This window comes from Loxodonta africana, chromosome 9, assembly GCF_030014295.1.
Source record: "Loxodonta africana isolate mLoxAfr1 chromosome 9, mLoxAfr1.hap2, whole genome shotgun sequence".
NCBI lineage: Eukaryota > Metazoa > Chordata > Mammalia > Proboscidea > Elephantidae > Loxodonta > Loxodonta africana.
Window position 1 is genome coordinate 53188029 of NC_087350.1, and position 21842 is coordinate 53209870.

At 41.2% G+C, this 21842-nt stretch overlaps 2 protein-coding genes across 3 annotated transcripts; one reads left to right on the forward strand and one right to left on the reverse strand.

Moving 5' to 3' along the window:
• The first annotated feature begins 6550 nt into the window (after positions 1 to 6550).
• LOC100666812 (olfactory receptor 1M1-like) lies at positions 6551 to 8280 on the forward strand. The gene has a single exon (XM_003407467.3). It carries the CDS (start codon positions 7264 to 7266, stop codon positions 8278 to 8280), a length of 1017 nt encoding a protein of 338 aa, XP_003407515.3. The 5' UTR covers positions 6551 to 7263.
• A 3512-nt stretch (positions 8281 to 11792) lies between these two features.
• LOC100667096 (olfactory receptor 1G1-like) lies at positions 11793 to 17882 on the reverse strand. 2 transcript variants are annotated; one of them, XM_003407468.3, is made up of 2 exons: positions 16813 to 17882; positions 11793 to 11920 (listed from the first exon to the last, which is right to left on the reverse strand). In XM_003407468.3, the coding sequence occupies exons 1-2, from the start codon at positions 17726 to 17728 to the stop codon at positions 11811 to 11813; spliced, it is 1026 nt and encodes a 341-aa protein (XP_003407516.2). In that variant the 5' UTR covers positions 17729 to 17882; the 3' UTR covers positions 11793 to 11810. The 2 variants fall into 2 exon arrangements, with proteins under 2 accessions (XP_003407516.2, XP_064146958.1); XM_064290888.1 differs by lacking the exon at positions 11793 to 11920 and having other exon boundaries at positions 16748 to 17882.
• Between the last annotated feature and the right edge of the window lie 3960 nt (positions 17883 to 21842).

Here is a 21842-nt window from a genome sequence, read left to right on the forward strand (position 1 = left end):
CTTTCGTTTCTCTGTCAGCTCTGGAGGAAGGTCCTTGTCATCAATCTTCCCCAGCTGAAGAGCTTCTCAGTGTCCAAAGGATGCACTTTTCTCCCTGTGCCTCTTTCTTGGTGACATGAGGTCCCCCTGTCTCTCTGCTCACTTCTCTCTTTTTTATACCAAAAGAGATTGGCTTAAGGCACAATCTAATCTTGTAGATCTCATCAGCATAACTGCTGCTAATCCATCTTATTAACATGCTAGTGATAGGATTTACAACATATAGGAAAATCACATGGATGACTAAATGGTGGAGAATCACACAATACTGGGAATCATGGCCTAACCAAATTGATACACATATTTTTGGGGAACACAATTCAATCCATGACACGTGCTGTTTGGTTAGGAACCTCCATTCTGTATCTCTGCTCCTTCCCCATTTTTTATCAGTTTCTTCATCTCCTCAGTGACTTCCAGTATAATACTTTATCTCTTCATTTGAAGTTCAGGGTTCTAGGATTGACATTTTTATCTGTTTTACTTGTTTTTGGGGGGGTCTTTATTGCAGTGAGATGGCTTAGTGAGTCTGACTAGTCTGCCAACTTGCCTCTGCCTCCCCATTAGTATTTTTTGTAGAGCTGGTCTGGTGGATATGAACTCTCTCAACTTCTGTTTTTATTGGAATATTTTGATTTCACCCCTATTCTTGAAGAAGGATATTTTCACTGGGTATAATATTCCTGGTTGATTTTTTTTTTTCTTTCAGCACTTTAAATATATTATTCCATTGTCTTCTGTCCTCCAAAGAAAAATCAGCACTTGATCTTATTGGATATCTTTTGTATGTGACTGTTTGCTTCTCTTTCATCACTTTCAGGAGATTCTGTCTTTATCTTTAATTTTTGAGAACCTAACTATGATGTGTTTTGGTGTAGATTTCTTAAGCTTATCCTACTAAGGGTTTTATGAGCTTCTTACTTTTGTAGATTCATGTCCTTTGTTAGATTGGGGAAATTTTCTGTCATTATTTCTTCAAATGTTCTTTCTGTCCCTTTCTCTCTCTCATCTACTTCTGGAATTCTCATGAGTATACTAGGTCTCTTGTTGCTGTTCCCTAATTCCATTAAACTGTGCTCAGTCTTCTTGAGCACATTCTTGTTGCTCATCAGCAACCATAATTTTAACTGTCTTATCCTCTAATTTGCTGATTCTTTCTTCTGCCTGATTAAATCTGTTCATAAGTCCTTCCATTGTGTTTCTTATTTCAGTTGAAATATCTTTTTTGGATCCTCATTTTGTTCTTGCACTGTTTTTCTTATTTCTTTTAGGTCTTTATTTCTTTTCTCTTAGTTCTTTAATTTTGTTTAATGTTTTTGTATCATATTCTTCCATTTTTCCCTCCATTTTTCATGTTCAGTTGGATGGGCCATTGTTTCTCTGTTCTTTGTGTGTCTTATGAGTTTTTGTTGGGGACATTGGAATTTTCAAGGGTGTTAATTTTCTCAGTTTTCCCCAGTATTTGATGTTTGTACCTTTACTACTTTCTGCAAAAATCTCTTAGGTGGGTAGAACCTCTGGCCTTTTTTTTTTTACCATTTCCTCTTAGTCTTTATGATAGCTCCTTCTTCCTCCCTGGATTAACTGGGATTTAAAAGTTCCAGATCTCATTTCTCAACTTTCAGTTTCTCCCAAACACACCAGAGGATATGCTGTGGTCAGTCTGTCCATCAGCATTCACCACCACTCAGGCGAGATATCATGATGTAGCAGTCAGTCTGTCCACAAGGGGGCGCAGTCCCCTCTCTCTGGTTATTACTCCCTTTCTCTGTTTCTGCAATCAGGTTTTTAGTTGGAAAATCCATACCCAACAAGTCCCTTTCAGGATCGAGCATTGCCTTCTGGTTTTGCCTGAGGTTTCCTTCTCTGCTGTGTGGGGGCTGTTTATATCTGAGCTGGTATTCAGAGAAATCACCGGCAGACTTTCCTCTGTTTCAGGAGGAGGAAGAGCTAGCACTCCCCAGAAACACCTCTGAGAGATCCGTCTTACTGGTTTCAGAGCCATAGTGGCCCTGTGGTTGTCAGGAGACCAGTCTTCACTTAGGTGACCCACCTCCTGACTCCATTGTAGGGAACCTTCTGTAGGGGCTTATGTCAGTTACCAGCAGCTGACAGTTACCGGTTGGGAATGGGGTAATCATACTCTGAACAGACCCCAGGGAAGTCTGCCTGTCCTCTATATAGTCTAGATTCTATGGATTAAAGTTGACTCCCACGACATACCCTATGTCAAAGTGCAGAACTCTCTTTCCAACTACATACCAAGGGGAGGTGAGATTGCCTTTGAACCATGACAATGTACTTCACAAGACTGATGCAGAAACAGATATGAGGGTACTGCTGCCTTCTATTAAGCCAGACATTAAAGAGGTTTGCAAAAGTGCAAAACAATGTCATCCTTCTCACTAAATTTTTTTTTGTTTGGAAAATGTGGTTATTTTTTATAAATATATGTTATTTTTATTAACATGTAATAGATTTATTGTTGTTTTAAAATGGATTAATAAATACTTTAAAAGTTAAGAAAAATGTATACCCATCCCATCATATGTAGGCTGTGGGTATAGCCTCCACTCAAGATGCCTGCTTCCTAGCACACAACATCCTCAGTCAGCAGTCCTCAGTGCCAACTGTAAGGAGGAGCAGACAGACCCAACCTGATTCCTAGGGAGGTCTGTCCTGTTGGTTTCAGAGGCCTGAGCTATGTGGTGCATAGGGAGGCAGGTAAAGTGCTGACTTTGGGAGCAGGCTCCATCGTGGGGGCCTTCTGTAGCAGTTTGCAACAGCCTGGTGACTAACAATTACCAGATGGGGGAGGGTGTGTCCTCTATATAGTCTAGACTCTATGGATTCCCATGGAGGTCTGCCTTGTTGCTATCAGAGTCCCCCCAGTAGATTGTTGGCTGTGAATGCAACCTCCACGCAATACTCGTGCTTCTGAACACACAGCAGCCTCAGTCAGCAGTCCCCAGTGCCAACTGGAAGTGGAGGCAGACTAACCCCAATTGACCTCCAGGTGGTTTGTCCTGTTGGCTTCAGAAGCCAGAGCTATGGGGTACACAGGGACTCAGGCAGAATGCTGACTATGGGAGCGGACTCTAGTGCAGAGCCCTTCTGTAGTAATTCACAGCAGGCTTCCAAGTGACAGTGTCCGGGGGGGGGCTGTCACACTCCAAACGGACCTCCAGGGAGGTTTGTCTTGTTGCTATCAGAGCCCTCCCTGTATTATGTTGGCTGTGGGTATAGCTCCACTAAACACGCCTGTTTTTTAGCACACAGCAGCCTCAGTCAGCCGTCCTCAGCACCAACCGAAAGGGGGAGCAGACAGCCCTGAAATGACTCCCCAGGAGGTCTGTCCTGTTGGTTTCAGAGTTATGGAGTGTGCAGGGAGGCCAGTAGATTGTTGACTGTGAGAGCAGACTCCACTGCACAAGCCTTCTGTAGTAATTCATGGTAGGCTTGTGATGGATGGTATCTAGATGGGAGAGTTACTGGCACACTAATCAGACCTCCTGGGGAGGTTTGCCTTGTTTATTTTAGAGCAAAAGCTTGAGGTCCTGTCTCTTTGTTCAAGCAGGGGCTATGGCGGTTAGGGAAGCAAGCACTTTTTCTGGGGCCACTACTCCAGTTTATAGCAGCCAGTGGCCCACTTGGCTGGGAGAGGGACAGGGACGGTGGCAGAAATTATTTTCCTACTGTATGCCACTTGTTATTTGTTGTTTCTTGCCTGTCTGCAGTTCCCTGCTGCTTTCCTCTATTCCCCAATTTAAATTCCCTCAAAGCCAAGCACCGTTTCTTTGTAGTATTTGTGAGGGAGGGTCAGAATCATCCCTCCAAGGGATGTGGAGGCAGAGTCACTTATTCACTGAAGTTGCTAATAAAGACTTAGGATGGAAGGCTCAATGGAAAAAACAACAGCTGCTCCTGATGCATAATAGATATTCATTATTTTCCTCACTTCTCAAACATTCTAAAAGTTTCTCACTCTCTACCAGCACTTCTGATGGTCTAGATTGTTTGTTCGGATCAATCCCGGGTTGATCTAAACCCCTAGCTACCTTGCTCTTGTTAGGTTGTGGCTGCTGCAGTTGCCCGCTTGCTGTTCTTGCCAGGTATGGAAGCACCAAGAGGAGCCCCAAAGAATATCCCAAGTTCCATATATACCCATCTCTGCCCCCTTTAAGTCACAGATGCCTTAGCTTCTCATGATTATGATTAGCAGGGTTGATTCTCTGTCAGAAAAGACAATTTCACCTTTGCTTCCCAACCTGCCAACATAAGAAGCTCAACTGACTAGGCAGTAGTTGCAGGTTCAATAGAACTCTTACTGTGTCACAGAGAAAGCATTTACTTTCTGGAGACTGGGATCTCTAATCCCAGGGAGGCTAAAAATTCAGTAGGAGAAGCATAAATTCACCAATTTGTTCAGTGGAAGTGTTGGAGAGAGGGATCAAATCTACTTGCACCTTGAGGTTCCCAGACCCCTGTACTCTACCTATTGGTGATACAGCATTATACTTTGGCTATAGGTTCAGTGTATATCCTGCATCTGGAGGACACTTCCATCCCCTCAAGATGTTCTTAATAAACTGACTTTCAGAGGAAATTCCAATAGTTTATCTGCTTAGCAGCTGCTGAGGATTGTGCAATACTGGTTAGAGCCAGCAACAGATTGTCAGATATTTAACAGGGAGATCTGGGGAATAAGATAGCTACTCCTTGGAAACTTTATGGGGCAGTTCTACTCTGTCCTATAGGGTTGCTATGAGTTGGAATCAACTCGACAGCACTGGGTTTTTTGGGTTATAGTGAGATTTGATAAGCAACCCTAGCAGTCTGAAAGGCTGAACACATGTGCAAAGTTTCAGGCATGCTCAGGAGACACCCAAGAGGGCCAAGCTCTCTGCATACCCTTGCCTGAATCCAAGGACTTATGTATATATACGGAAGACAAAAGCAGACTTGCCAGTGGATAAAAGCTAGGGCAGCCTTAAAAAAATTTAAAAAGCTAGGGCAGATTTGCACTAACTGAATATTGAATGTGTTCCTCAACCCACATACAGATCCAAAGTAAAGGGTGAAAGCCTTGTTGGGTCTGAGCAGCCCCTGACCAACCATAACCACCAAAAACTGAACCCACTGCAGTCAAGTCTATTTCGACTCATAGCAACCCTACAGGACAAGGTAGAGCTGCCTCATAGGGTTTCCAAGGCTGTAATCTTTATGGAAACAGACTAGCACATCTTTCTCCTGTGGAGCGGCTGATGGATTTGAACCGCCAACTTTTTGTTAGCGGCCAGGCACTTTAACCCACTGTGCCACCAGGGCTGTCTGACCAATCCTTGAGTGACTTCTAATCTATGGTAATGCAGTGATGACCCTCTAGGAAACTAGGTTTAACAACAACAACAACAAAAAATGTACACAACTACAACAAAAAAGTGAGCAGAGACAGCAGCTACATAGTGTTAGAGAGACACTCGTTATAGAATTAGTTTAGGGAAGTCACTACGTTTGGTCTGGAACAGCTGTAGGAGTGAATGCCTTAGACTACTCATTTATCATCTGTTTTCTCTGACTTCACCCTCAAGAAAGGCTTTTGTATAGAAGCCTGAGACTCTGTACTCATTTGTGAAATAAGATGAAGGCCTGATTTTCCAAGATAAAGAGAGGGGAGAGGCAAGGGCAGACCTGAACCCATTTATTCTCAATGTATCATCTCACAGAGGATGAATAGACTTCTTCCTTACACCAAGTCTCAAACTACTCTTCTTCCCCCATATCATAAAAAAAAAAAAAATCATACTCCAGCTTATATCACACTTCCTTCACCCTTGAATTTCTAAATGTTTATGTAATTTTAGTTATTTCTTGGATTTTGTTTTTTTTTGTTTCCCTATGTTTCTCAAGGATCATTTTGCTTGGTGGGAGCCAGCAGTGTATTAGTCACCTTAGCAAGAAAGTTGAAACCCAAGGGCTTCACAAAGTAAAACAAGCCACCCCAAGGTAGCACGGCTAAGAAAAGTTTTTGACAGGTTTGAAATCAGAGTTTGGTTTTCTCTACATCCTGTTCTGATTTCCTTCTGCCACAGCATCTAGCATTCCTAGGAAATGCTCAGAGAAATCTTCACTGCTAAGAATAGACAATTCACATGCCCATTGGGTAAAAAATTTATCAAATACAAAATCACCAACACATTTTGCATTTTCTCTTCTCACATTCCTTGGTAAGTCCTGGGCCTAAGGAGCCAAGTATGAAGCTAGGGCAATTATTTCATGTTTGTCTCTGAGAAGCTGCCAGGGGAATTGCACTCTAGAGGCCCAGAATATAGAAATGCTCCTATCATAATTTCCACAAAGAACTTCTAATATCCATTGCTGAAATATGGGTTGCTGCTTTCTAGCCAGCCCACTGCAACCTACAACCCTGGGTTCTCTCACTTTTCTTTGTTCCAAGGTGAGAAGTGCCCCAGATGCTTGAGGTCTGGTCCTCTGAGATCAAAAGGGAGAACTGTAGGAATAGGGTGAGGATTCCTTTGGTGATGAATGCTGTTTGGGCCAGATAAATATGGTGAGTGCTGAGAGAAAGGGGCAGGGTTATACTCTCCCTCTGAGACCCACAGAGATTCCATCCAGCCTTACTTCCCTTTTCTCTCAGACCATTCTGTGATGAGCAGAGGGAGATCTTCCTATGTCTGCCTGCTTCTGCAGAGGGAGAAGTTTATCTCCAAGGTGGCTGCAATGCAAAGTATTTAAGAACATGAGATTTGGCTTCAGAGCCCCAGTTTGTCACTTACGATCTTCTTTGTGCAATTGTGAGAGTGACTTAATCTTGCTGAGCTTTGTACAACTCATCCGTGAAGTGTGGCTAATAAAAACATATACTTCACATATTTGTGAGTATTCAGTTAGATGCTGCATCGTATAGTGCTTATGGACCAATAAATGGCAAGTCTCATTGCCTGTGTGTTAGCTGAGGATGTAGAAGCCAGGGAAAGTGGACCTTAGCAGATATGTAGCAAGAAGGAAAGTAATCTGGAACTCATCTTTCTAACCAGTACTTGTCACTTTGCTTTTGTCTCCTAATCTTCCTGCCAGATTATTTTCCTTTCCCAGGTGCATTGAAGAGTAGGGAAGAGATGGGGCTGATTTAGAAGGGAAGGTCTAAGCACCTGAAACTTTAGACACAAGTGAATTGGACATGATTATATCAGTGAGGGCCACATGTATCACCTTTCTACATATTTCTTATCTCTCTCTGTCTTTTTTCTTCTTTCCAGAAGGAGTAGTGACATGGACAGAAGCAACCAGTCTAGTGTCTCTGAATTCCTCCTCTTGGGGCTCTCTGAGAAGCTAGACCAGCAGCCTCTCCTATTTGGCATCTTTCTGGCCATGTACCTGGTCACTGTTGTGGGCAACATGCTCATCATCCTGGCCATCAGATTTGATCTGCACCTCCACACCCCCATGTACTTCTTCCTGTCCAACCTCTCTTTTGCTGATGCCTGCTTTTCCACCACCACGGTCCCCAAGATGCTGGTGAACATCCAGACACATAGTCAGACCATACCCTATGGGGAGTGCTTAGCCCAGATGCATTTTTTCATGACATTTGGGGCTCTGGATGACTTCCTTTTAGGGGTGATGGCCTATGACCGCTTTGTGGCCATCTGCAGGCCTCTTCACTACCCTACAGTCATGAGTCCTCTTGTGTGTGTGCTCCTTCTTGCAGCATGCTGGATTTTCACTAACCTTGCTGCCCTCTTACACACCCTGCTCATGGCTAGGCTATCTTTTTGTGCAAGCAACACCATCCATCACTTCTTCTGTGATATACTCCCTCTGCTACAGCTCTCCTGCTCAGAAACCAGCACCAACCAGATAGCCCTGTTCCTTGTGTGCTCCATGATACTCACTGGTCCTCTTTCACTGATCATCCTGTCATATGCACGTATCATCACCACCATCCTCAGGGTCCCATCTGCCTCTGGCAGACAAAAGGCCTTCTCCACTTGTGGGTCTCACCTAACTGTTGTCTTTTTGTTTTATGGCACAGCAATTGGTGTCTATTTGTACCCCCCTTCCTCACACTTAGGGGAGAAAGAAAAGGTTGCAGCTGTATTTTACACAGTGGTGACCCCCATGTTGAACCCCTTCGTTTATAGCCTCAGAAACAGTGACATGAAAACTGCACTGAGAGGGCTTTTTGGAATTAACACACTCTCTTCTCAGGGACTTTAATCTTATATACATATTTGGAAGTTACAATTTGGAGGGCTCAAGTGTTTATAAAGCACTTTTTTGCTTAGCTTTTAGAGAAACATTACTTGAAAATTAGTTCCTTAAACCCCCAAATCTGACAATGTATATGGTTAGTATATTTCATAAAGAATTTGCATTTTTTATAAATGTAAATATTTCTCTGGTGTAGTGAGTGTGATCTGAACCTGACTGGGACAAGATGATTGAAAACTTTATTTGCAGCTATTCTAAAGAAAGTGTGTGTATTTTTAGAAGATAAAATCAAGCCATCATTTTTTAATCTTTCTCATTTACCAAGCATTGTGTCAGACACAGGAGATACTGATTCTCTGCCTTATGGAGCTCACCTTTCTATGTGATATGTAGTTGCACACACGTGAATATATGTAATTGCACATATGCAATTAACTATAGTACAGGCCTGATCATGATGATTTTTCCATAAATCTTGTCTGATTCTGGAGTCTGAACTCTTACATGCTTTAGTATCCTGCTTCTCAATGCTAATGTCTGTACCAATAGAGAGATTTATATTCAACAAATGTATATGCGAATGCCACGCCCCAGGTACTGTGCCATGCACTATTGGTAAAATGCAAAAATAATTAACGTATTGTTCCTATCTATAGATGGTGGAGACAGACACACATTTATGCAAATGCTAATCATGTCAGATAGTGATAGCTGTCATACGTAAGTCTTGGGACACAGAAAGAAGAATTCTGCCTGGAGGTGGTCAGTTATAGTTTTACTCATGAGGTGACATTTTATTGAGCCTTAAAGTGTGAACTCCTTTGAACTGGTGAAGAAAGATGAACAGTGAGGATTCATTCTATGGGGACAGACCATTTGCAGTAGAGGCCATGCTGTTTTTTGGAACCATCTAGTCTATCTTTGAAATTGTTTCTTATTGGTTACCTCTCTGAATGTAGGCCTTGCCTTTTCTTTCCCAGTAGTTTGCATAAAATCTTTTGCTCAATTGTATTCTTTGTGGCTGTCTCTCCTTTTTTGGGATGTCAGTGCTTCTCAATTCTGGCTGCAGATTAGTTTTGTCTGAAGCTCCAGAACTATTTAGAGATGAGATCTTAGTATCTTTCATAAAAACAAAGCAGACAATTCTAGTGCAGCCAGGTTTGAGAAACATTGTGGAATTTCTTTCCCAGCAAAAAAAGAGCAGGTGAAGTAAAGCATGAAAATAGCTAATTTGACTAGTTTGTTATTTACCCTAACCCTTTCTGTTGAGTTGGCTCCAACTCATAGTGACCCTGTAGGAAACAGTATATTCTGGTAAAAACACTAGATTGACTCTTCACTGAAATTAAAGCCAAAATTTTTATTGAAGGTATTATTACATTTTCTAAAATGGAGAAACACACAGCATTCAAACAGACTGCAGCACATGTCCTGCCTTGCAGGGAGAACAGCGGGGTATTTAACAGCGAGAGTAAACAAAGACAAATACCTTCACATCAAAGAGGGTGCAGGGGAAGGAAGGAGAAATTTATAAGGGGTTGTCAAGCTACAAACTTTCTTAATGTCAATTTCTAGCCTAACACAAATCTCTTATTCCTTATACGCTTTGACTAAGACAATATTTCTAAAGTGAGACATTATAAACATTCTTGATGTGGGGGATTTAGTGCTGGATTGCAGACTGAGTCAAACCTAGTTGGAGTGCTTGAAATGTAAAGTTGACCATTTGGTTAGGAAAGAGTGAATATTAAAAGAGCTCTAAATCTGAAGCCTTTCAAAATGTAAATATTGCCCATCAGGCTAAGAAGGAGTGAATTAGGGCCTAGACATTTACTGGGTGAATTCCCCAAAAGCAGTTAAGATAGCAAGTTTATTTACATAAGTTAAAACTCCAGTCTCTGCACTCTTTGTGTTACATTCAAGACTTTTCAACTGTAATCTGTCTCCTTATTTTAACAAACTTAGTCTATACTGGGCAGTGTTTCATTCCGTTGTACATAGGGTCACTATGAGTCAGAGCTGACTGGACAGCACCTAACAACAACAACAACAATCTCTACCTAGTTCCAAATTTATGAAGAACTAGAAGAAATACAGTGGAAAAATCTCACTTAGCAAAGATTTAATTTGGGAGTCAGAATGTGGAAAAAAGACTTGATATGTACCTATCTTGGATATTAAGTTATTTACAGGTTCTAACTTCATTTAACATTATCAGTTCTTCTAAACCCTGGTTGGCCTTGGTCAACCTTCTCTGGGGCCAGTTATGTAAACATTCTTTACAGGCACCAAGCAATTCTTTATCTAGGGTAGAAATTCTGACTCTTGCCTTTATTTCTCAAGTACTAAAACTTCGACATGAAGGCTGAACAGGTTATTTAGAAAAGAAGAAATGCAAATCTTAGTTTAATTCAGAATGGAGTCTTTAATTTAGGTCTGAAGTCACCAAATTCAGATACGCCAGCACCTCAGTTTTTAAGATTCACAGCCACAAGTAGAATTGCCCATAGGGTTCCCAAGGGTGTAATCTTTACAGAAGCAGACTGTCACATCTTTCTCTCGCAGAGTGGCAGGTGGGTTTGAGCTGCTGACCTCTCAATTAGCAGTCAGTTCCTTTAACCACTGGGCCACCAGGGCTCCATAGCCTGTTTCCTATTCAGGTCAAGATCTGACAGGTGAGATGTTTGGTTTCTATGCAACACTTGAGCTGCTCTTCTTTCTATGGGCCATGACTGAGCCATTTCAAACCAGTTTGAAGCACTGGGTCTCAGCAGTGTTTCAGAACTTGTTTCAGGTGTTTCCGTCTCCGGGGGCATATGAGAGTGCTCCCACATCAAACAATTTTTCCCATACAGCTTTATGTTCCATCACTTGCTTTCCAATACTGTGAAGATTTACTTTGCATTTGTATTCCTGTAGTTATTGCAGGTATACATAAGCCAGATTCTGCTCCTCTTATGATGAATAAGGTATGTATTCCCACAGCAGGGACAGCTGTTTCTTGTTGGGACTATGCTGAAATCTATTCCAAATTATTAGTCCAGAGAAAATGTGGGAAGACAGGCATTTTGAAGAAGACAAATATGATCTGGACAGTCATTTGCCTCAGATGAAGCCTTTATCATTTATCAATTGCTGCATAATAAACCACCCCTAAACTCAGTGTTCAAAAAAAAAATAACAATCATTTACTTTATGTTTCTGAGGGTCAGCAATTTGGGCTGGGCTCAGTTGGGCTGTTCTTATGCTCATTTTGGGTTGACTCACTAACATGAGAGAGTAGGGAAAAGAGACAAGGAAGCAAGAAAACCAATGAGAAACTGTACTGAACATAACTCAGAATTGTTTCACCAGAGGACAGGGATGCAGTGGCATTTATATTTCAATTTCTATTAGCTGTCAGTTTTGTTTTTACTACTTTCCCACTAATTTCTTTCTTCCTTTTTTTTTTTAAGAGTTTTTTTTCTCTTTGGTCTCCTGCAGTTTGTCTATTATACGGCTGTTGTATTTTACTTTGAATTTACCCTGCTTTGATTTCATTCGACTTCTTGAATCTGTGAACACATGCTGGTGCAATATAGTTCTTTTTGAAATGCTGTTTTGACCCAGTTTTGAGGCCCTGGATAGAAGTAGGTCACTTTCCCTTCTTGGGCAGCTGATTAAATCCACACTGTAACCCCTTCCCTTATCGGGCTCCCAGACTCTGGGGCCCCCATGCCCCAGGGCCAGGCAACAAACCATTAGCATCAGCTCCTATGCCCTGGAGCCCAGAATTATTCAAAATACCCAATTCCCAGGGAGTCTGCAAAACATAGCTAACCCCACCCTTCTTGCCATACAAAAGTCTTCTCCTACATTTCCGGCTCATGGTTACCCTGTCCCCAGGGAAACCCCCTGTGTGACCTTGCATAGTAGGCTTTTCTTGTTTGGAGCTATAGGTAACAAAGGGTTCTGCTTTTCATTTAGCTGCATGATAGAAGAACCTATAATCATACCTAATATCATATGATATGAAACAATCTGTCATTAGTTTTGGAAAAATCTCAGGCCCTATCACTTCAAATATTGCCTCTGCCCCATTATTTTCTATCATCTCCTTCTGAGACTCTGAATACGCATGCATATGATAAACGCTTTGAGTGTTTCCCTCATTGTTTTTTTGGTTCTGTTCTGTTTTTCTTTTTGTGATTCAGCTATGAGTTTACTAATTTTATTTTCTGCTGTGTTCAGCTTGCTATTAAACCATCCAATTAATTATTTTTTGGTAATTGCTTTATTGTGATATAACTCATGTGTACAGTTCAGCCATTTAAAATGTACAATTCAATGGTTTGTAGTATATTCATAGACTTGTACAACCATCACCACAATCAATTTTAGGACATTTTTATCATCCCCTAAAGAAACTCCAGACCCTTTAGCGGTAACCCCCTAGCCACCCATTTCCACCACCACGGTCCCATCCTCCCCCTCCCCCATAATCTCCCCATTCCTGTTGTTGTGATGGAGACCATTAATCTACTTTCTCTTTCTATAAATTTGCCTATTTGGGGCATTTCATATAAATGGGATCATATAATATGTGGCCTCTCTTGTCTAGTGATGACCTTTCTTCTTCAATATCTGCAATTATCTTGAAGCAGACATCTGCTGTTACTTGAGAAAGACTCCTCCCAGCCATAGGATCTTGTTTCCTAAGCACCACAAGATTATAGGAAATTTTAGTACGACTTTTGGGAGTCCACATCCCATCCTACATGCTGCTCTAGAACTCCTCAAATGTTTCATGAGAGGAAAACTGGCAGTGTTTGGAGTGCCTCAATATTCCAGTATGTCACATGAGGCCTGCTTGAACATGAAAAGTCTTGCTAGTTTCTCTTTACCCCAGTATAATTTTCTATGAGGGTCAAGCCCAATTGATTCTGAGTCCACTCTCAGCAAATGGTCAATTTGATGGGATAAATGAATCCAGGCCTCACAGAAGAGGTAACATTTCATGATGGATTTTGAAGTGAGGATAAGACATTACAAAACATAGAATAGGGAGAGTTTTTCAAGGTATGAAGAATAAAATGCACAAAGGCACAGACATGTCAAGAAAGACAAATGAGAGACTGCCAGTCTATTGGTGAGGCGACATGTAGATCTAAAGTTCCTGATTTCAGGATCTTCAACTATTTCCTTGATGTAGTCAGTGGCATGTAGACCAGGGACTGCCAGTTAAAATGCTCTCTGGATATTCATTCACTGATCAGTCTGTTACCACAATTTTGCAAGTTAGAGCCACCTGCCACAAACAGCCAATTCTTGAGACAGGGGTGAGGTGGGTAGCAAGAACTTTATTAGATATATGGAGACAGAGGGGAATGATCTCTTCCTAAAGTCACCTGCCTCACTGAACTACAGGTCTGCTAGGGTTTTTAAGGGAAAAGGGGCCACAGGTTTTAGGGACTTGAGGAATGTGCGTTCTCTTTCTTCTGTTTGGTTTCAGTGGTCATATCTCAAACATGTTCATCTTTTTGTGCCATTATCACATTGGTTCAGGGGGTGGCTGTCTTATTCGACAGGCTTAGATCAATATCACTTGTTTTTCATGGTCCTTAGAGGAAACTTTGGTTAACACTTAACCTTTTGGAGGAGCTAACACCAGGACTGTACTTGGACACAGGGATGGGCTAGGGGAGGGAAAGAAGAGAAAGGAGAAAGAAGAAAGAAGAAGGAAAAAAAATGGCTCAGGTACTGTTCAAGATATGGCTGAGCAGCCTGTTTCAAGACTATGCTTATGATTCAAAGTCAGAAATTTGCTGCTGCTACTGTAATTCTGGTCACCATCGATACAAGGCGTGGGTGGTAGCAGATAACGGAAACTGCATGTACCATTCAAGAGGAAGGTGGTCCAGGGGCATGATATACCCTTATTTTATATTGAGACACATCCTCAATATCTTTTTAAGATTGGAAGCTAATTTTCTGGAGCCAGAGATTCATTTATTAGAACAAAAATCAGGGTAGACATGTCCCTTTGTGCATTTAAAATGGCAAATATCAAACTTCTCTCCCTCTCAAAGTCAGAGGCGCTAGTTATGATCTGTGTTTGTTTCTGCTTGAAGCAGAGCTTGCAGATCATAGCACTTTCTATGTGTTATAATTTTGAACTCTCAAAACTTTAGGTGATAGTTATTATAGTTACCATTACTATCCCATTTGTTTACATTTGGAAACTGAGACTTAAAAATGTTGATAACTTTTTGGAAGTCACACAGGTGGTGAATGGTAGCTCTAATACATGAACCCAGGTATTTCTGACTCCATGTAAGTCTTATTTTCATTAAAAAAAAAAAAAGATTTTGAAAGTCTAAGATCATTAGTGAGATCCTATTAGAGTCAGAATTACATAGGGAAGAGATTGACAAAGTACAGTGCAGTGCAGGTTCAAAAAGTTCTCCTTAGCATATTGTTAGAATATATCCTTATTAGCATCCCTATAGGGTCACTATGAATCAGGATTGACTCTATGGCAGTGGGTTTGGTTTTTTGGTTTAGAGGAGATGCAGTAATAAAATTGATACAGTTATATTTTAACAAATATAAACTCAGGCTGTTGGTATAGTGCTAAAGCATGGTTCAGTGAAAGAAACTCAATGACAGCTCAAAATATAATGCAAATACCCTCTCTCTGATCATGTGATCGGATTCTTAAATCATTTCAGAATATCTAACTAGAGACTCATGCTCACCCAAAGGGCATGCTTCCTTTGGGAGGTATCAGGATCTTTGAGAGCTTTTACACCTCCATCCTCTAGCTTCTTATTTGCCTTGCCCTGTCTTCAAATCATTTGTTAGTATTGAGAGGTTGTCCTTGGAACTGATTTAGAAAATAATATTGGAATCATTATTCCCTGTCCTTGAGCACAGAGAATATTAGGGCTCACAAAGACTCACAAGGACTCACAAGGACACATCGACTGGGCCCTGAAGTATAAAGACAAAAGCTAGGATAATCTTGGAAAAAGTCTTTTAGGGAACCTTTCACATAAGCCAATCAACCAGAACACAAGAGACTTTTAACTCTTATCTTTTAGCATTTAGTGAGTAGAAAATTTCTTGAACCAATGAAGACTCTTCTGACTGTTGTTACTGAAACCTGACCAATGATTGTTAAAAACGACAATTCAAAATGTAAGATCACAGTTTCTAGCCAATCTGTGAAAAGGTGAAGCTTTCAATGATTTTGCCTATTTGTAATGTTAATATATACTGATGATTCTCTAACGTTCCTTGGACTTGGGCAAACATGGCTGTAGCAGCATGCTTGTCCATTTTCCCACTTTTCTCTGTTCTATAATATTTCCTTGGACTGGAACAGACATGGCTCTAGCAGCATGCTTTTTCACTTCCCACTTTTGCCTTTTTGAATATATGCCAAGTAAAACTTTCTTTTTGCTTTGTTAAACTTTGTGATTTTTCTCCCCCTGCAGCAGGGCTGTGTATGTGAACAGTGTGAGGAAAGCAAGGAGAGAGAGAAAACTAATAACTTTGAGGAGTATGTGGATTGCGTGTTCATTTAGACACAGTATAATAATTGAGAATATGCACTTTGGAGTTAGATACCTGGGTTTAGATTCTGCCTCCGCTGCTTACTAGCTGTGTAATCTTAGGCAAGTAATTTAATTTCTCTGAGCCTCTGTTTCTCATATGTACAATAAAATGATAAAAATATTTACCTTAGAAGAATATGTTGAACATAGTGAAGACCTAAGCACAGGATCTAGAACAATAAAATCATATAGATATATGCATACATGTCTCACATACTTTGGACATGTTATCAGGAGAAATGAGTCCCTGGAGAAGGACATCATGCTTGGTAAAGTAGAGGGTCAGCGAAAAAGAAGAAGGCCTTAAATGAGCAGGGTTGACATAGTGGCTGCAACAATGGACTTAAGCATAACAATGATTGAGAGGATGGCTGAGGACCAGGCAGTGTTTCGTTCTGTTGTCCTGTCGTACATAGGGTTGCTATGAGTCAGAAACAACTCTTCGGCACCTAACTACAACAACAAATACATACATATATATATATATACACACAGTGCCCTGGTGTTGTAACAGTTAAAACACTCAGCTGCTAACCAAAGGACTGGTGATTCAAACCCACACAGTGGCTCCACGAAAGAAAGATCTGGTGATCTGCTCCTGTAAAAACCCTGTGGGGCACTTCTACTCTGTCACATGGGGTTGCTATGAGTCAGAATCCACTCAACAGAACCCAAAAACTATATATATATATATATATATATATAATTTTTTTCTGACCTTCACCAAAACATTGCATGACAGAGTTTATTTTATTACCCTATTTTATGAGTGAGAAAATTGAGGCTAAGTGAAGTTATTTTAAGTCACCTTAGGTCACAAAGCTAGCAAATGGTGGAATCAGGATTTGAACTTGATCACTAAGATAACTCTGCAAGTTGATTTCCCCTGAATTCCTAAAATGGTGTCTCTGGCCTCATGGAGATTGTAGTACCCTCCTGCTCAAGAGTCTCTCCAAGGCACCCTTCATGTCTTGGTTTCTGAGGCTGTAGATGAATGGGTTCAGCATGGGTGTCACCACAGCATACATCACTACTGCAATCCTGTCCTTGCCAGCTGAGTCAGCGATGGAGGGAATGAAGTACACTCCAATAGCAGACATATAGAACAAGCAAACTGCTGAGAGGTGGGAGCCACAGGTGGAGAAGGCCTTCCACTTCCCACTTGCCGATGGGACCCTCACAATGGCAGCCACGATACGGATGTAAGAAGTGATGATTAGCAGTGGGATCAAGATGGTTAATGCCCCTCCCCAGTACATCAGCACACATTGGTTAGCATAAGTATTGGAACAAGAGAGCTTCAACAGGGGGAGAAGTTCACAAAAGAAGTGCGGAATGACGTTGCCAGCACAGAAGGATAACTGAGTCAGGAGAATTGTGTGAGTTAGAGAGTATAATTGAGCAAGTATTAGAGACATAGCCACCAGCAGGATGCAGCGCCTGGGACTCGTGACCAAGGTGTAGTGAAGAGGGTGGCAGATAGCCACAAGCCGGTCATAAGCCATCACCGCCAGGAGGAAAACATCTAGACCAATGAACCACAGGAAGAAGTAGACCTGAGACAGGCATCCAGCATAGGGGATAGTGTTCTTGTGAGCCTGGATGCTCACCAGCATCCTGGGAACGGTGGTAGATGACAAACACAGGTCAGTGAAGGAGAAGTTGGCCAGGAAGAAGTACATGGGGGTGTGGAGGTGTGGATCTGAGCTGATGGCCGGGATGATGAGTAAGTTTCCCACCACAGTGACCAGGTACATGCCCAGAAAGATACCAAAGAGGAAAGGCTGCTGCTTCTGCTGCTCAGAGAGGCCCAGGAGGAGGAATTCAGAGACACTGGTATGGTTTTCTGGTTTCATGTCATTGGCGTAACTAAGGAATAAAATGAAGGATGACACTTTAGGAGATTTCCTTGCCCTGAAATTGTTTCAATGAAAGCAAAAGCATAAAATAAAGATGGCCTCACAATATTAATAACAACAACAACAAAAAAATCCATTGCCATCCAGTCAATTCTCACTCATAGCGACCCCATAAGACAGCGTAGAACTGCCCCATAGAGTTTTCAAGGAGCGGCTGGTGGATTCGCACTGCCGACCTTTTGGTTAGCAGTCAAATGCTTAACCACTGTGCCACCAGGGCCCCCAGGATATTAATAGATGTGCATTATTTCATTGAAATCTTAAAAAGCCCTATGAGGTAGTTATTGTTATGTCCATTTTATTGATGAAGGAACTGAGTCTCCTAGAAAGAAATAGAGGTTAAGTTTAAACTGTGGCAATTCTGACTTTAAAATCTGTGACCTTAACCTCTCCACTGCTCTGCCTCTACTAACGCTTGTTTTTGTTATTGTAGATAGGTGCTGTTGAGTCTATTTTCAATGCAGCAACCCCATGTGACAGAGTAGAGCTGAACCATAGGGTTTTCTAGGTTATAATAAGAGTGGAAGAATATTTCAGATTCTGGAACAGCCAGTACAAACATGGGGATGAGTGCATGCATTTGGAGGAGAAGAAATAAGGCAAAGTATGGCTCAGGTATAGCGAGTAAAAGGAGAGAGGTAAGGGAGCAGTTTGAAGAGGTAATCAGGAACAGATCGTATATGTCCACAGAGTGCAAATTAGGGAAATTAGATATTTTCAGTGCAGTCAGAGGCTTGCAGGGGTGAAAGGGTGGTTAAGCCGGCAGACTGCCATGACCTGATTTTATGATATGGAAAGACCACTCTGCTACTACGTAGAGGACTGTAGGGGTAAGAGTGCAAGCAGGAAAACCAGTAAGGGAACACCTTTAGGACCCCTGGGTGGTAGCTGTGGAGATAGAGTGAAGTGGAGGGATTTGGGCTGTAGAGAGTTTAGTAACTTGCCCAAGGAACATGAGCAATGAATCTGGGCTCTAGAGTAAAAGGCTTTTCACCCCACCAGCTGTGCCCTTGGGGTACAAGTATTAAAAGGCTTTGAAGTAAAGGGGAAGGAATTAAGGTGATTTCCTTTATAAAGGAAATGGCTAAAAACATCTGAGAAATGATATCTTGACTATTCCTGAAATGGTAGAATCTTTGGAACATCCTGGAAACATCAGAAGACTGAAAGGAGGAGTACCAGAGATTTGGATGACTTTGAGTTATTTCCAAAAAGGGAAAGAATGGAAAAGGCAAAGGCTGCAGAGACAAGATTGTAGGTATAAGAAGCATTTATGAGATGTTTACTATGGGCTAATAACTTATATCATTTAATCCACACAGCCTATGAGCTATATGTCACCACCCTACATTTTCAGATCAGGAAACAGGTTAGCTGACGAGCCTAAAGTCACACAGCTAATAAGTGAATAGGAGCCTTGGTGGCACGGTGGTTAACAGCTCGGCTGCTAACCAAAAGGTCGGCAGTTCAAATTCACCACCCACTCCTTGGAAACCCTATGGAGTAGTTCTACTCTGTCCTATAGGATGACTATGAGTTGAAATCAACTGGACAGCAACGGATAGTAGTAATAAATGACCAAAATAGCATTCAAACTAAGGTCTCTCTTCTTCCAAACCTGGCAGTTGGTTCATTATGCAAAGCCACCTCCTGAGGCGGGCAGACCTTAATTTTTACCATAGGTACCCACTACAGATATTTGTCAACTGCTTTGAGAATGTAACCACATGGAGTAGACCCATTCTTTGGAATGCTGCCAGAGTGATTCTATGGAGCCATGTTTATAGTTATTCATCTATTTAAATATTTACTGATTGCCTACTCTATGAGAGGAATACCTGTTATTTAAGGTTAATTGAAACAGGCACTGCCCTTGCCTTTATGGAGCTTACAGGCTAATAAAGGAGACTGGCAATAAACAATAAAACAAGTAAACATATATACACTGATTGGTGTTTAAAAAGGAGTGGCATGAAAGTACCACTGAGAAACTATAATTGGAGGACATAATTTATATTACAATTCAGGGAAAGCTTCTTCAGGAAGTTAAATGTAACGTAAGACCTAAAGTAGTAACTATGTCAAGAACAGAAGTAAGAAGAGTAGACATAAACTTTCCAGCATATGTGAAGGTCCTAAGACCAGTGTGGCTGGAGAAGAGTTAACAAGAGACATGGACATATGACCTTGACCCTCTGGCCATTACTGATTAAGCCATAAAGTCAACTGAATCAACTTTAGCTGGTCAGGTTGTCTTTTCAAAACTTGAAATTAGTGATATAGAGAGTCTAGCTAGTCTGTGTTTGGTTTTGATGATAAAAATTCATTTAGAGTTGAAAAAAGAGACAGTATCCTGGTCACAAGAGCCTTGTGTAAATCTTTGTAATGGAAGAACAGAAACTAAGAAAGTTGGAATAGACTTAGAGGAAACAGTATTCAAGATACCTGGCATTCCAGGAAGACACAGTAGATATCTAATGATTTTACAATTTACTTTATTTCTCTTGAATTTTTTTTTTTCTATGGGAAGAGGCAGAAAGACTTAGTGCTCAAGAGTTCAGACTCTGGGGTAAGACAGACTCTGGCATCATATACTAGCTATGGGTAAATTACAAAACCTCTCAATGATAGCAACAACAATAGCAAGGAGAGCTAACAAGCATGTATTGAGTGTTAACATATTTCCAGGTACTGTGCTGAGTGCTTTACTTGTCTTATCTAATTGAATTTGTGCTATTTCATAAGACAAACTCTATTTTTTGAATAAGGAAACTGATATATAAAGAGATAAAGTAATTTGTCCCAGATTATACAGCTGGTAAATAGAAAATTCCAGACTTAAATTCTGGCCTGATTCAGCACTTACCCATCTGATTTCAACCAATCTCAGATGCTGTTGAGCAGTGGGATCTACAAATTCACATCACAGCCCCACCTGGAGACTCAGCCTCTTCTGCTTACAACGTAGGGAAAAAAATACCAGTGGTACTGGCACATGTGGGGTCGATTTCTAGAGTCACAGTCAGTGGAAGTGGGAAAGTGTGAGGTGGCTCATGCTGGGAATACTTACCAGGTTTGGAGGCTCCAGAGCTCTCATTAGTGGGAACAGAAAATAATTGTCTCTGAATCCCTTAAGAGAGGGAGCACACATTTTTAATTGGGATTCCTGTTCTACTTGTAAACTCTCAGAGGCGTGCCCAGTGTCCATCGCCATAGGATGCACTGCTCTGGGCTTGCTACTGTCACCAATCATCTCGTTGAATGTCTTTCTCTTTTTCACTGTCCCATACTTTACCAAGCATGGTGTCCTTTTCTGGGGACTGATCCCTGTTGATAGCATGTGAAAAATAGGCAAGGCAATGTCTCACCATCCTCGCTTCAAAGGAGCATTTTGTCTGTACTCCTTTCAAAACAGATTTGTTCATTCTTCTGCAGTCCATAGTAGAGTCAATATTCTTTGCCAACACCATAATTCAAAAACATCAATTCTTCTTTGGTCTTCCTTATTCATTGTCCAGCTTTTGCATGCATATGAGGCCATTGACAACTCCATGGTTTGGGTCAGGCACATCTTAGTCTTCAAAGTGACGTCTTTGCTTTTTGGCACTTTAAAGAGGCCTTTTGCAGCTGATTTGCCAGATGCAGTGTGTCTTTTGGCTTCTTGGCTGCTGCTTCCATGGATGTTGATTCTGGATCCAAGTAAAATGAAATCCTCGACAACTTCAATATTTTCTCTATTTATCATGATTTTACTTATAGGTCTAGTTGTGAGAATTTTTGTTTTCCTTTTGTTGACGTGTAATCTGTACTGATGGCTTTAGTCTTTGATCTTCATCAGTAAGTGCATCAAGTCCTCTTTGCTTTCAGCAGGCAAGGTTCTGTCATCTGCATATTGCGGGTTGTTAATGAGTTTTCCTCCAGTCTTGATGCTACTTTCTTCTTCATGTAACTTCTTGGGTTATTTACTGAGCATACAGATTGAATAAGTATGGTGAAAGGATACAACACTGATATACAACTTTCCTGATTTTAAACAACATAGTATCCCTTT

What these genes read in the sequence shown, in the direction of transcription:
- LOC100667096 (XM_003407468.3), bottom strand. Translation starts at nt 17,728, where the DNA reads ATGAAACCAGAAAACCATACCAGTGTCTCTGAATTCCTCCTCCTGGGC. An exon ending in TGCCTTGGAGAGACTCTTGA is followed by an intron (nt 11,921 to 16,812) that starts GCAGGAGGGTAC and finishes CAGCTGCCCAAG; the next exon opens with AAGGGAAAGTGACCTACTTC.
- LOC100666812 (XM_003407467.3), top strand. Translation starts at nt 7,264, where the DNA reads ATGTATCACCTTTCTACATATTTCTTATCTCTCTCTGTCTTTTTTCTT.